Raw genomic sequence first — 15110 nt, forward strand, 5'->3', positions numbered from 1 at the left:
TTAATAAACTTGAAACTTGAAGGTGGATAGGGCTTTTTGATTGTCAATGAAGGAGTGTAGTTGGTTTAGTACCATTTTTTTCTAGGATCTTTGAAAAGAATGGTAGGTTGGAGACAGGCCTAAAGTTGCTGGGTGTGTGAGTCGAGTGTGGGTTTCTTTAAAAGTGGTCTGATGATTGTTGATTTCTAGCTTGTAGGTACTGAACCTGTTTATAAAGAGGTATTGATAAGAGGAAGGATTGAGCATACAAAAGCATATTTCACTGCAACTAGGAGGTGCGATGGGCAGGTATCTAGGATGAAGCTGGATGGCTGAAGGGAGTCAACTATCTTGGTAAGATCATCGAATGAGACATTTTTAAAATGGGTTAATTTTCAGTTATGGGTTTGAGTTCTGTTTGGGTAGCAGGGCACTGGTGTCAGTTGTGTGACAGTGTCAAGATGAGAATGTATTCTGTCTATTTTGTCAGTGAAGAAGTCAGAGAATGATTTGCTGTCAAAGTTGGTGTTCAGGTTTTGGTTGTCTCCTTGTGACGCTGTGTAAAGAAGTTATTTGATTTGTTGGAGGTTTTTAGTAGTTGTTGGGAGTAGTAGGCCTTTTTGGTGTCGAGAATAACTTGTTTGTATTCTTCGTGTACTTTCTTCCAGTTGGATTTGTCACTATTTGGCCTGGATTTGTACCATCTCTCTCTGCTTTTCTTAGTTCTCTTTTTTTTTGGTTCTTAAGTTGTCCGTGAACTATGGGGAGGAAAGATTGCAGGGGTAGCGTTTGATTTCTTTAACTGAGGCTAAGCCCTCATAGAGATTTTTTTTTACTTTGCTGTGCCAGGTTGTGGTGGCTTCATTGATGGATTTGGATTCAATGTTCTTGCTAGGTTAGAAAGACCCAAGGAGAGATCCTTTAGGTTGATTGAATCATTGTAAATTTTCTTATGCTGGGGTTGTTTCTTAGTTGATGGTTGATTCGCTGTATAGGTGTGGTTGAATGTGTCAGACCAGGGTACTGGTTTAATGGAGCAGTTAGTGGTTATTGTGTTGGTAGATGAATTTTTTTTGGATGAAGATTAGGTCTAGGGCATGACCTGCTGAGTGAGTCGGTTAGGAGACTCACTCAGCAGATCAGATAGAGATAGGAGGAAGCCTGCTGGGGATCCAGTCTCATTTGGATAGACTGTGAAATTAAAGTCTCCTAGGATAGTGATCTGGTTGTGAGAGATCATTGCTTTGTCAAGGATGGATAGCAGATCATCTAAGACAGTCACTGATGAATGGAGAGTGCTATATATCAAGGTGATAGTAGGATCTCTTTTGTGTCCCACTGAGAAGATGAGGTATTCTAGTGTGTTTAGTGTGATAACATCTATTAATCTTGGGTTGAAGTTAGATTTAATGATGGTAGCTCCTCCTCTAGAGTCAATGCGTGAGCATGCTAAAGCCTGATAGCCGATGAGGGCAAAACACACCTAGGGTGGCTCCATTGTTGTTTTTAAGCCAAGTTTCCATGATTAGGAAGATGTCCTAGATTTTGTCTATGATAAGATAATTTAGGATGGCATCTTTGTTGTTTATGGATCTCACATTCACGATAGCAATCTTGAGGTTTTTGGGTACAGATGGAGATGGGATGAGAGGGATATGTCTAAGGAAGTGGGGACTGTGCACTGTGGATTTTATGTGAGTGGGGGGTGGGGGGGCCTGCTCAGGCCACTATATCTGTCCTGGCCTGTAATGACTGGGATAAAAGAGCACATGCTGCAGAAAATCGCTGTCAAGAAGTAGAGGAGCAGGAGCAAGAGCAGCGGCATTTGCATTGGTATACAGTAGTGTGATAGTATAGGGCTAGAATAGCAATGTTTAAGTGACATATAATTTTGGAGTGTACCAATAGGAATAAACAGTATACAGCAGTATACTGCAGATTCAGTAGTATACAGATTAGACAGGAGCTACCTTTAGATTGTGTGCCACCTTGGATTCTGAGTAGAACAAGCTTGGCTTTCTTGTTGAGTGATGGTTCTTGGAGGGTCAGGCCATAGTTTCCTGCTTGGTTTACATGAAAGACCACACAAAGGGCCCTTTAAAGGGCTTTCTTCCTGTCCAGTTGTCAGTGGGTGGTGCTTCTGGCCTGCCGATGCAGGCCCAGCTGTTCTAGGTCATGCCAGGGGAGGAAGAGGGATGTAGTGGAGGGGCTTTCCTCCTCACCTCGCCAGCTTAAGAGGAATCCGATGATCAAGTGTTGGCCCTATAAAGGGCTTTTTTCCTGCCTGGGTGTCAGTGGGTGGAGCTTCTTCCCTGATGATGCAGGTCCAGCTGTTCCAGGTCGCGCTAGTGGGGGAGGAGGGATGCAGTGGAGGGGCGTTCCTCCTCACCTCGCTGGCCTGAAGAGGAGGTCTGATTGTCAAGCATCAGCCCTTTAATAGGCTTTCTTCCTGCATTCCTGTGTTTGATTTATAGATCTTCTTAAGTAAAACTAAGGGCTTGATTAATGAAAGGCAAACTGGTGGCCCAATTCAAATCATGTGTGTGTTTCTAGCTTGATTTAACATCCTACAGGTAAGTCAGAATTCAGTGTTACCAACCTCTTGTCTCTTGAGCTGCATAGGGATTGCCATACTGCAGTAAAGGCCGTCTACTGGACACCACAGGCAGTGTTCCTTTCTCCTCTGTAAAAGGGTTGAGTATATTGAATGTTGGAGGTGGATCCTGGCAACTCTGCCCTTCAGTAACTCTTTCTTCTATAGTTGTAAGTCTCCTTTCCAATTCCTCAAGAAAAGCAAAGAAAATATAAATGAACAACTAACTATGAAAACAGTATCTATGGAGAGAAATATATTTTCTGTAAAATCTTAACAAAATGTCTGAGAAAGAGCTTCAAAAAAAGTTCAACTCTTATAGAATTATAGGTAGGAAATTCAGTACACATTCTTGGCTCAGATTTATCCACCTCATGACAGCTGTAGATATGAGCTTCAAACATAGGTAAATCATCCATGTACAGTATATGGGACAGTGGAATGAAAATAGAAAAAAATCAATAAATTTAAGACAGAAAAGCAACAAATGGTCAAATGAAAACCCATGGTACCTCAGCTTCACAGCACTCCAATCCATATGGTGTATGGTGATAGAAGTGAAAGATGAATGGCTTGATAAAAATAAAAGTGGCATCCCATATCTGTGTAAAGCAAAATATTACTTCCTTATGAGGACTTCCTATGTTTTGGAAAACTGTGAGCCTACCATAAAATATTTGTAAAGATGGCTTAACCTACGAAACTGTGAAGGGATCATTTACTGTTTCCTCCCATTTTGCATCTATGAGAAAAATCTTCAGTACATTTGACCCTTGTATGTACACTTTTGATTCTTGCTAAACTATGCCTACGGATGAAATGTCTGAATTTTAGTTCAGGTCTAAGAATCAACCAAGATATGACAGCATGAGAGGAGAAGGACCAGTCATAGCTTATGCTGTATATAAAATACATTTGCTTTGTATTTATTAAAGTCAGATCAGGCACAGCTTATGCTGCAAAACTTTCGGTATTTGATTCCTACCCATTCAACAGTCTTGGTTTTTGATTTACAGGCTAAAGTTATCAACATGGTCTAACTGGGCTATCAACCCCCAAAAAATGGTCAGAGGGATGCCTGGATTCCTGGATACAGAGGAAGGTGCCTAAGGCCTGATTGGCTCAGACATGATGCACTGGGGAGGAGAAGGCCCTTTATTTATGACTGGTGAAGCAGGAGCCTCAGAGCGAGCTTCCTGCTTCCAACTTTTTAAAAAGGTACAGGGGAGGGGGTCCGATGGCAGGAGAGAGCGGGTATCCCTCCTGCCATTTATTTTAGGTTCGGGGGGGCAGTAGCGCAGGGGGGCCTGGTGCAAGGGGGGAGCATGGCATGGGATTGTTCTGTGTGGCAGGAGGGATTGGGCATTCCTACTGCTATTTTTGAGGGGGAGTGGGGGTCAGTAGAGGAGTGGTGGTTCTCTGCCTGGGCGATGGTACGGGAAGGGTTTTTTTTTCTTTTTTTTTTAAGGGGAGAGATTGTGCTTGTGTAACCACAACATCTGTGCCATTAAAAAAAAATTAAAAAGAAGCCCTTACAGCAGTGAAAGGAGGCTGCGCATGTGTCAATCGCTCACCGAGTGATTTGCATGCAAATGATTTGCACCTCGGCCAACAGCGATCCAGTCAGTATCTTTAGTGAATCTAGCGTTAAGTATCTCAACTCCCCAAGCAACTTTAAATAACTAACCAACTTAATATTAAATTGCAGACAAAAATCCAGTAGCAACTTAGGCTTTTCAGTCTTGGATTGGATTTAATTTCTTGATATACCACAATTTACAAGTATCATGACAATTTACAAATAATATTTCAAACATGTACAATTATACAAATCATCACTGCAGAAAATAAAAATATTAAAAAAAATCACAACATATAAAATTACTAAAAACTCTGTTCCATAAAACTTCTTAATACAACCTATTAAAAATAAAACGGTTGAAACAGTAAAGTAAGAAGGCTTTATCTGACATATTTTTGAACAGGAATTCCACAATAAAGGTCTAATGTATGAGAAAGCTCTTTCCCTATAGTTGATGACAATTTAATCACATCTAATCCAGGTAATGCGAGAAGACCTTTTTGTGAAGAATGCTAAGTCCTTGAAGGAGAATATTTACACAATTTTTTTTTTAGATATAATGGATTGTTCAAATTAAAGAGTTACAAGTTTTATTAAAATTTGTTATACCGCCTATAGTAACTTCTAGACAGTGTACAATAATAAAATTATATAAAAAAGAGAACAAATATTATCTCTTACAGGTTGGACAGACAGACATAACATTATTTAATTACTTTGATTACAAGGGGTTTGAGGGTAGAACTACAATTTTGTATGGGAAAGAAAAAAAATTAAGGTTAAGACATTAGGGAAGGGAAGAATTCAGTTTGTGCAAGAGATATGGAGAAGGATAGAAATTCATAAATCAAATGCATCCTTGAATAAAAAGGTCTTCAGGTTCAATTTAATTTTATGTATAGAAGCTTCTTTGCAGGGATAAGAGGGGATGGAATTCCATAATTGAGGAGCTTTATCAACTAAACACAGAATTTTAAATTCTATACCACAGGCAATCAAAGTAATTGATATAAAATAAGTGTAATATGCTTTGTCTATGGCTCCAACAATAAGCTGTGACACTATATTTTGCTTTAATTGTAGTCTTTGAAGGCTTGCTTTGCTGAAATCAATCAGAAGAGAACTACAATAATCAAGTCTGCTGGTTATAAAGGCATGTACCAACTTCCAACTCATTGTCAAGAGTCAAAATTGGTTTTAACTGCTTTAACACTTTAACAATCTTAAATAGTAAAACTTAATGTCAAGTGTAATAGAGCAGAGTTTCTCAATATGTGGTATGCATACTCTTAGTGGTACACGAGCCACTTGTTGGGGGTATGTGGCACTGCGCAGGTCTCCCATCCCACCTTCCTCCTTTATGGCCGCCACCACCGGGGATTCCATATCCTCCTTCCTGCCTGCCCACCCCCCTCTGCTGAAGCTGCTTCCAACATCAGGGATCTTATGCCCTCCTTCCTTCCCACCCTCCTCCGGCGAAGCTGACCCGGAAGGCTTCCCTCTGAGGTCAGAGTTGACATCAGAGAGAAGTCTTCTGGGTCAGTGGGGGATTCCAATTACCTCCTTCCAGGTGGGCTGCTCCTTCTTGCCTTCAGCGGCACTTGTTGCAAGGAAGCAGGCAACGGCTCTTGTATGCTGCATGTGGCTGACCCAGAAACCTTCTCTCCGACATCAGAGCAGACATCAGAGGGAAGGCTTGTGAGTCAGCCATATGCAGTGTGAAAGAGCCACTGCCCGCATCCCTGCAACAAGTGCTGCTTAAGGCAGGAAGGAGCAGCCCAGCTGGGCAGCCCTGGAGCGAGCAAGTAAAGGAGAGAGGGGACATGATCTGGGACAAAGGGAAAAAAGAGGGGGGGGAGAAGCATGCTGGGACATGGGAGGGGCACGATTTTGGAACAAAGGCTGGAAAGCAGGGAGGGGGCATGAACTCAGGACACAGAAAGAAGGAAGGAAGGGAGCACTAACTTGGGACAAAGGAGGGAGGGCATAGAAAGGGAGAATTGTTGGGCATGAGCGTGTGAGTGAGAAGGAAAGAGATGGTGCACATGGGGAAATGAAGAAAGAGGAAAAATGTTGGGTATAGAGAGAGAATTGAGGTGGAGATGCATGGGGAAGAGAAGAATGAGAGGGAGTAATGTTGATATAGTGGTGGAGAGGGAATATAGGGATAGATTGAAGGGGATGCAAGGGGGAGGAATGTTGGACATGGTGGTGGAGGGAATTGAGGGAGAGATGTGGCATGGTGCTAGAGAGGGGTGATAGAAGGAGAAATGTTGGGCATGGGGCTGGTGGGTAGGAGCAAAAGATGTTGCACATGGTCCAGGGGATGAGAGATGGAGAAATGTTAGATGTGACAATAGAGAGGAAGGGAGAGATGCATCCTGGATCCCTCTCTCTTTTTTCCGCCCCCACTCCCTTTGCAGCAAGGGAGGGAATGAGAGAAGGACAGTGAGAGAGAGAGGGAGATATGTTGCCAATGGGGGTGAAGGAGAGAGGAAGAAAATTTGGACTTATGGAGGGACAGAGAGATGTTGGGTGGGTGAAGGGAATGAGGTCCGGAGGAGAGGCAGGAGGCAGAAAGAAAGAAATATTGGATACACAGTCAGAAGGAAGTGCAACCAGAGACTCATGAAATCACCAGAAAACAAAGGTGGGAAAAATTATTTTATTTTCAATTTAGTGATCTAAATGTGTCTCTTTTGAAAATTTATATCTGCTGTCTATATTTTGTACTATATTTGTCTATTTTTCTATAGTTGTTACTGAGGTGACATTGCATATTTTAAAATCATCTGCCTTGACTTCTTTGAAAAAACCCTGATGATGATTAACGTTTTCCCTGAGTACAGGGTGCTTTGTGTTTTTTAAATTTTGTGGTTACCATTATGTATTAATAAGATTATATGCATGGAAGAAATTGCATTAAAATTAGTACTATTATTATGGGGGTGGGGTCGGGGCGGAGCTTGGGCAGGGGTACCTGGATGATAGAGTGGGGGTACTCGGTTGATATTTGTTAGACTTAGGGGGTACTTGGTTTGAAGAAATTGAGAAACTCTGTAATAGAATATTATTACACTTAACACCAATAGAAATAATATTTTGGTATTTTGGTAAACAACAGCCTTTAATATTTGATAAAATATTTAAATTGTTGTTTTTATGTGAAATTCACTTATCAGACGATTTATCAACGTTTTAAGGTTTCGTTGTAGAAGCATGGCCTATTAGTAAAAATTCCAAGCCTATTGTTGAATTGTGGGACAACATCTTCTTGATTATCTCTCATGAAAACTATAAGCTGAATATCACCAAAAAAGATGAAATTAATGTCCCAAGAATCTAATAGTTTGGCCAAAAGGCACAAAATATGAGTAGATGTTAAATAAAACAGGTGAAAGAAGGGAGCCTTGAGGAACATCGTATTTTAAAACCTTTATGAAAACAACGCCTGGTTTCAACTAACAAAAGACACCTGCTCATCAAAATAAGAAGCAAATGACTGCATTGAATTCCAAGATCTCCAAGACATTGCAAAAGTTTAGAATGTGGTATAGTGTCAAAGACAGATGTAAAATTAAGCTGAACCCAAAGAGCATCAAACCCTTGATCTGCCTTTATTAAAAATTAATCTATTATTTCTAACAATAAGGTCTCGTTACTGTGATCATGATAGGTTGATTGATGAGGATGTAAGAGACTGTTAATGTCTAAAAAGTCATTCAATTGGTAAAGAACAGATTTTTCTAAAGCTTTAGTTTTTCTGCAGCGAGTACTATATGTATGATTATCACCCAGTTGGTGAGAGGTTGTATGTGTGCACTTGGTATAAAGAGCTCTTAGCTATCAGCGAATGAGTGGGATCTCTGGAGGTTAGAGTATCAGATATAAGTATATAAAGGCGATCCTCAATTACTTAGTAGAGAATTTCTACCTTCAGTCTAGTAGCCTCCATGCTACCAAGAAGAAGAAAGGCCACCTGAATTGAGAATATCACCTTGGTGTGGCAGAAAGTAACTTGTAGCAAGGGAAATGACTTCCAGGTAATGCAACATCTTCTTGAATGTCTCTCCATGGAGTTGTGTCCAAAAGGGAACAGTCATTGTAGAGGGAAAGGGTCATGGAAAGGATTTGATATACCTGTCTGTGGTTACAACCAAAGCCATTTACATATTACACAGAGGTACTTATTTTCTACCTAGAGCAACAGAGGTTTAAGTGACTTGCCCAGAGTCACTGAAGTGGAAACTGTACCCAGTTCTCAAGATTCTCAGTCCACTTAACTAACCATTAGGCTGCTCCTCCACTGTAGTTGTAGTTAGTGACTGCTGGGTGGCTAGTGGATATGAAGATGGTGGACCACATGACCCTCAATAAAGTCCTTGTCTCAAAACAAGTGGGGTGATAAGTACCATTCAAAATGCCCATTCTAACAAGATATAAATGAAAACGTGTGTTGAAAGCATTATAAACATTCAAAACATAGTGTATTATTTTAGCATTACTGGCAAAAACATAGGGAAGGTACCTGTCATATGAAAATGTCTGTGCGTGAAGATTCTTATTTGCTTTCTACATCAATCAACAATTTAAAAAAGCCATCACTGATTTAAAATGTTAGCCACGTCGCTGCGCTTAGCAGACGTGATGACATATATGGAGCATACCCCACGATGTGCTGTCAGAGGAACAGAGGCGGAAATTACAAAAAGGCTTGCCACTCTATTTTACTGTTTAAACCCCTAGGATGGAGAGTGTTTATGTTGTAAATCTACCTTTGCTCCCAAATCCATAGCGTGTGTGCCAAATCGCCCTGTCTTCTCAAGGTAGGTTTATCCAAAATAGAAAAACGAAGATCACTAACATCATGGGTTTTATCTGTCCGATGCTAGACTAACGGGGCTATAGTGCTCTCAGCTCCTGCCTGGTTTACCAGGGAACCGAGCAGAGCAAGAAGAAAAGTAACCCAGCCAGGAGCCAAGAGCACTAGCTGAGTTATTTTCACTGTCATTCTACACAGCCAGGAGCTGCCAATACTATCATAACGTTTGGATAAAAGAGCTAAGTATCAATAGGCTTTGCAAAGTCAGTGAGCCTTAGTAATGATTAATACCAGCTTTAATACCATACAATGATTAGCACTTGTCATATCACTACTATTGCATTAATTTGAAAATAGTATTAAAAGAAGATAAGAAAAAAAGAATAAAGATAAAGAAAAATATAAAAAGACATAATATTGTAAAAGGAAAGGCATATTAGACTAATGATAGTTCACAAGGGGCTGTTCTGACAGGACTAGTTCCAAAGACATACAGCTGTGAACACTTGAGGTCTTTCAGCCTTTACAAGAAAAAACACTTAGTGTTATGAGTGTTTTTTGAAAAAATAATTCTCTCTCATACATCACAACCGAAGCATTTTCCACTCTAGCCACGTAGGCTGCAGATAAAGCCTAAAAGTGGGCTTACCCCCACTGGAAGAACATCCAAGCCTCTAAGCATAAGGAGGCGCTTCTGGTGCCTCCCTGTTTATTCACATACGCCAATCCTGTAGCATTGTCAGAGAACACCCTTACAGCTCTTCCTTCGATGACCCTTTCCAACGCCTTCAAGGCAAGCCAAATGGCTTGGAGCTTCAGACGGTTTATGGTCTACCCCTTCGGATGGTGAGCCCACTGGCCCTGAATTGAGCGGTCCCTGCAATGAGCTCCCCAGCCTTAAAGAATGGCATTAGTCATGAGAGTCACCCACTCCGATATCCAGAGAGACATTCCCTTTGACAAGGGGTCTGTTGAGTTGAAGCCACCAGTGCAAGCTGTTCCTTGCTGTCCCTGTCCATGTGAGCTGCATCTGAAGTGAATGCTAATGCAGTGATCACCGAGACAGAAGAGAATCCTGAAGAGGTCACATGTATGCCCTGGCCCAAGAGACAACCCTCTAGGAATGCTGCCCTGGAGCCCAAGCCCTGAAAATAATGCCATGCAGAAGGAATATTCATCCCCAAAAGAGACAGGATCTATCTTCACAGCTTCTGTTTACGTGGCTCTGGAAGAAAAACGAGGCCCTGAGGCATGTTGAACGGAACACCCAGACATTCCAGAGTCTGGGTTGGTTCCAGATGGCTCTTCTTGAAGTTGACAATTCATCCCAATCACTGGAGCAAATCCAGCACTTGCTGCACTGCCAGGTCGAACTCCTGCTTGGATAGGGCTCTGATTAGCCAATTGTCCAGGTAGGGATGTATCTGGATCCCCATCTTCTGGAGAGGAGCCGCAACCATCACCATAACCCTGGTGAAAGTACAGAGGGCTATCACCAATCTGAATGGAAGGGCTGCAAACTGAAAAATCTGCTGAAGAATGTGAAACCTCAAATATCTTCTGTGGCCTGGAAAAATGGGAATATGTAGATATAACTCCAAGAGGTCCAGAGAAGCCAGAAATTATCCTGGCACCACAGCTGCAATGACAGACCAAACTGTTTCCATGTGGAATGAGGAACCCCCAGAAAGGCATTTACCACCTCAAGATCCAAGATGGGCCTCCAGTCTTCTGAGCCTTTCTTGGGCACGATGAAATATCTGGAGTATCTGCCTGAGGCTGAGTCGACATCAGGTACAAGTTCTATGTGAGGGAGTTAGTGGGATCATCAGCTGATCATGGGCACTTAGGGAGGACAAGGCCATAATAGAGAGACTAAACAAAATTATTTGCTTCAATCTACCAAGAAAGATGAAAAAGAACAACAAGCCAGATATGGTATTTATTGTAATGATTTGGAGGAACTGAAATTGATCTCATTTAGATTGGAAGGTGTAATATATCAAATAAAAAAACTGAAGAGCAGTAAATCACCTGAACTACAGGATATACACCTCAATGTCAAAATTGCTGATCTACTATTAGCAATATGTAATCTATCATCAAACTTGTATATAGTACCTGAAAATTTGAAGGATGACCATTTTTTTAAGGGGCTCCAGGGATGTTCCAGGAAACTATAGACTGATGAGCCTATGTTAGTGTTGGGCAAAGTGGTTGAAATTATTATAAAAATAAAATTACTGAACATATAACAAGGAATTAGCCAAGGGAAGTCTTGCCTCACCAATCTACCACATTTTTTGAAGGTATGAACAAATATTTGGACAAGGTGAGTCATCTAATACAATGCTTCTGGATTTTCAGAAAATATTCTGAAAAAACTCATCTTGACCAACATTTTCAGTGACAAGGAGAGGGTATCTAACTTTTTCTAAATAAAGCAGCAGACTCTTAACAAAATCATGGTTAAGAGGCAATATTTGACTGTAGATAAAGAACCGGTTAAAAAACAGAAAACAAAGCACATTTAAATGGCCAATTTTCTCAGTGAACGAAGGTAAATAGTGTGGGTCTGCAGGGATCTGTTCTGGGACTCATACTTTTTTATGTATTTTTAAATTTGGAAATGTGAATAATAAATGAGGTAATCAAATTTGGAGAGGACATTCAGTTGCTAAATCACATGTAGATTGTGAGAAACCGCAGGATGATCTTGCAAAATACGAAACTGGGCATTAGAAATGCATTTGAAATTCACTGGGGACAAGTGCAATGTGATAAACACAGGGAAGAATCCTCCAAATTAGAGCTGCATGACACTAGGTTCCATATTAGGAGTTAACATACAGGAAAAGAACTTACCGTGTTTCACCAAAAATAAGACCTACTCCGAAAATAAGCCCTAGTTGAAGCGCTGGATTCGCAGGCAGCAGCGCTTCCTTCCGCCCCACACTGACCCTTCCATCTCTCCCTCCCCATGCTGACCGTGAGACCGACATACCATTACCTTCTTCCAAACAGCAGCATCACAGCAGCAATCTAAATGCACTGCTTCGTGCCTTCTACTGCTGGGGCGTTGCTGTGCCGCGTTGCTGATGACATCATCAGTGATGTGGCAGAGAAATGCCCCGGCGGGAGAAAGCACAAAAGAGCGCTTTTAGATTGCTGCCGCGACACTGTTGTTTGGAAGAAGGTAATGGTATGTTGGTCTTACGGTCGGTGTGGGGAGGGAGTGATAGAAGGGGAGGGAGAGCTGGAAGGGTTGGCGGGGATAGAAAGATGCTATGGGTTTGTGATTGGGCACTTTTCCCCCCAAAATAAGACCTAGTGGGTTTTTTGGGCCCAAAATTAATATAAGACTGTCTTATTTGGGGGGAAACAAGTAGGTGCCACTGTGGACAATACATTGAAATCTGCTCAGTATGCAGCTGTAACCAAGAAAGCAAACAATGTTGAGAATTATTTGAGAAAAGAACAGAGAATCCTATATAATAAAAGGCTAACTCGCGCATGCGCACTCCTATTTGCGTGTTCCGTGCGCTGTAGGTCTGTGGCCATAGGAGTGCGCATGCGCGAGTCCCCAGTCTTACTTCTCTCTGACTACGGACCCACAAAGCCACCGCCGAGACTCCTCTCTCATCTTCTGACGCAACTGCAGCGCATGAGAGGAGCCGCGGAGGCGCCTTTGAAAACGGCTCTCTTGCGGCGCTTTACAGAGAGTCTGACTACAGACCCACAAAGCCACCGCCGCAGCTCCTCTCTCATCTTCCGACGCAAATGCAGCGCATGAGAGGAGCCGCGGGGGCGCCTTTTAAAACGGCTCCCTTCTCCGAGTGCCCAGCCCCTCCTCCTTTTTTTGTGATCCATCGAGCGGCTCCCCAGCCTTCTTCCATCACCTACCGAGCCAGGCCCCGCCTCCCCGGTTCCAACCGACACGGCGCCGCCAGACCCGGACAGCTTCAAATAGGAGGAAATAACATTAGGGCCCGACACTCACAGACCCGCGAGCAGGGTTGCCATGGAAACCCAGCCGCCATAACAAGACAGCAAGACCGGTCCTGGAAGAGAAAGGGAAAGCGAGGCAGAAAATGGGTGAGAACAGGAGAGCAAAACAGTGAGAGGGGGCAAAAGGGGAAGGGGAGGAAGAGTGGGAGAAACCCCGGCCAAAACCAAAAATAAAAACAACCACTGCCACAGAGAGGGAAAGGGATGCTTCCATTTGGGCCAGGGAAGGGTGGGGCTTCTCGGTGGATTAATAGGCTCCAGGGACATGGGAGAAAAGGGGGCTGGAAGCTGAAAGGAAAAAGATGGGAGAAGAGGGCTGGGGGGGGGCTAAAAAATGAGTTTGGAGCTGGGGCTGAAAATAGGGGACATGTGAAGGAAGGAGGCTTTAACAGGCTTAAACACTAGAGGGGATCAGGAGTGACATGCACAGCAGGGGCTTAGAGGGTAAGAGAGCTGCAGTTGGAGAGACTGAGGAAAGGAATGTTCAGATAAAGAACAGAGACTGAAGAAGGAATAAAATTAAAAAAAGAGACACCTACAGGGAAACACAGGATCAGGAGCATACAGAAGTTTGAAGGAATCAGGAACATATACAAAAAGGAGAGCAAAGACCCCTGCAAGAAGAGAAAAAGAGCAAAGAGACTGGGGATGAGAAAGAGAGCAGAGATGCTTGCAGGGAGAAAAAGCTAAGCAGTAATGTTACACCTTGAGAGTGCAGACTGAGGAAGAAAGCAGAGACAGCGCTACACAGGGAAATGGAGGGAGGAAAGAGACAGAAAGAAAAAGATAGACAGACATATATTCTAGCACCCGTTAATGTAACGGGCTTAACAACTAGTAAAGTATAACAAATCATAGTGTTGCTCTATAGTGTAATCACACCAGCATGTTATGAGCAATTCTGGTCATCACATCTCAAAAGTGATATAGTGGAATTAGAAAAAGCACAGAGAAGGGCAAAAAGATAAAGTGGTTAGAGCAAATCTAAGAAAAGGCTAAAAGGTTAGGGCTCTTCAGGCTGTAGAAGAAACAGCTGAGGGGAGATAGGATTCCTATGAAATCCTAAGTGGAATGGGTAAATGCAAATTGACTGCTTACTCTTTCAAAATATAGAAACACTAGGGGATATGCCATGAAGTTACATAGCAACAGAACAAAAAGAACCAAAAGTCCAACTTCGTCTGCAGTGAGAAACAGACCAGAGCAAACAAACCAAAACGGCAGGCTTGTACACGATGCAGGCAAATTTTATTATGACAAATAAATCTTAACTAAAAACCTTTTACCAGACAGGGGACCCTGTCTGGTAAAAGGTTTTTAGTTAAGATTTATTTGTCATAATAAAATTTGCCTGCATCGTGTACAAGCCTGCCGTTTTGGTTTGTTTGCTCTGATGAAGTTGCATAGTACATTTAAAACAAAAGAAGAAAATATATTTTCACCCAATGCATAGTTATGCTTTGGAATTCATTGCCAGAGGATATGGTAAAAACAGTTAGCTAAGCTGAGTTTAAAAAAAGGTTTGGACAAGTTCCTGAAGAAAAAGTCCATAAACCATTAAGGCTGAGACGAGGAAAGCCACTGTTTATCCCTGGGGATAAACATGGAGTCTAACTACTTTTTGTGATCTTTCCAGGTATTAAACTGGATTGCTAGAAAAATAATAATAATAACAGTATATAAATCAATCTACAATCAAAAAAATGTTATTAGCCAAGTGGTAGAAATGCCCACTGAAACACCATTTCCTTACAGTGGAGAAAAAGCCTCAACTTTGTTTTATATGCAGAAGGCAACCCAATGAGTTTATCAGACGTTCTTATTCTGTATCATGGGCAAACAACTCCACTATTTTTCAAAAATGAAATCTTTCAAAATGGGAACATATTCCACCACTGTGCACAGGGAACAGGTAAAAGAACCTAAGGAAAAATTTCACTTATCTTCACAGCTGTTAATCAAGCCAGGATCGCGATCCAACGCAAAGATCTTCCTGAATATTCGGCATTTAGAGTGAAGATAAGGAACCGGTATCCAAATCCAACAAGGCTCTTGTTTCACCAACGAACGGCTGCTTCAGGGAGTTCCCTCCTTTTCCATCCACAATTTGGCTCCACTACATTGTC

The 15110-nt window shown here is 42.0% G+C and overlaps 1 protein-coding gene across 5 annotated transcripts in view; it reads right to left on the minus strand.

Annotated features, from left to right (window-relative positions):
- The window catches only part of TAX1BP1 (Tax1 binding protein 1), a 256118-nt gene that overhangs the window by 49129 nt on the left and 191879 nt on the right, over positions 1 to 15110 (minus strand). For all 5 annotated transcript variants that reach the window (XM_033930769.1, XM_033930766.1, XM_033930767.1 and 2 more), the window contains exon 15: positions 2579 to 2762. In XM_033930769.1, the coding sequence (XP_033786660.1) occupies positions 2579 to 2762 (184 nt within the window). The remainder of the gene's footprint in view (positions 1 to 2578; positions 2763 to 15110) is intronic.

The sequence above is a fragment of the Geotrypetes seraphini genome, chromosome 2, assembly GCF_902459505.1.
Source record: "Geotrypetes seraphini chromosome 2, aGeoSer1.1, whole genome shotgun sequence".
Classification (NCBI taxonomy): domain Eukaryota; kingdom Metazoa; phylum Chordata; class Amphibia; order Gymnophiona; family Dermophiidae; genus Geotrypetes; species Geotrypetes seraphini.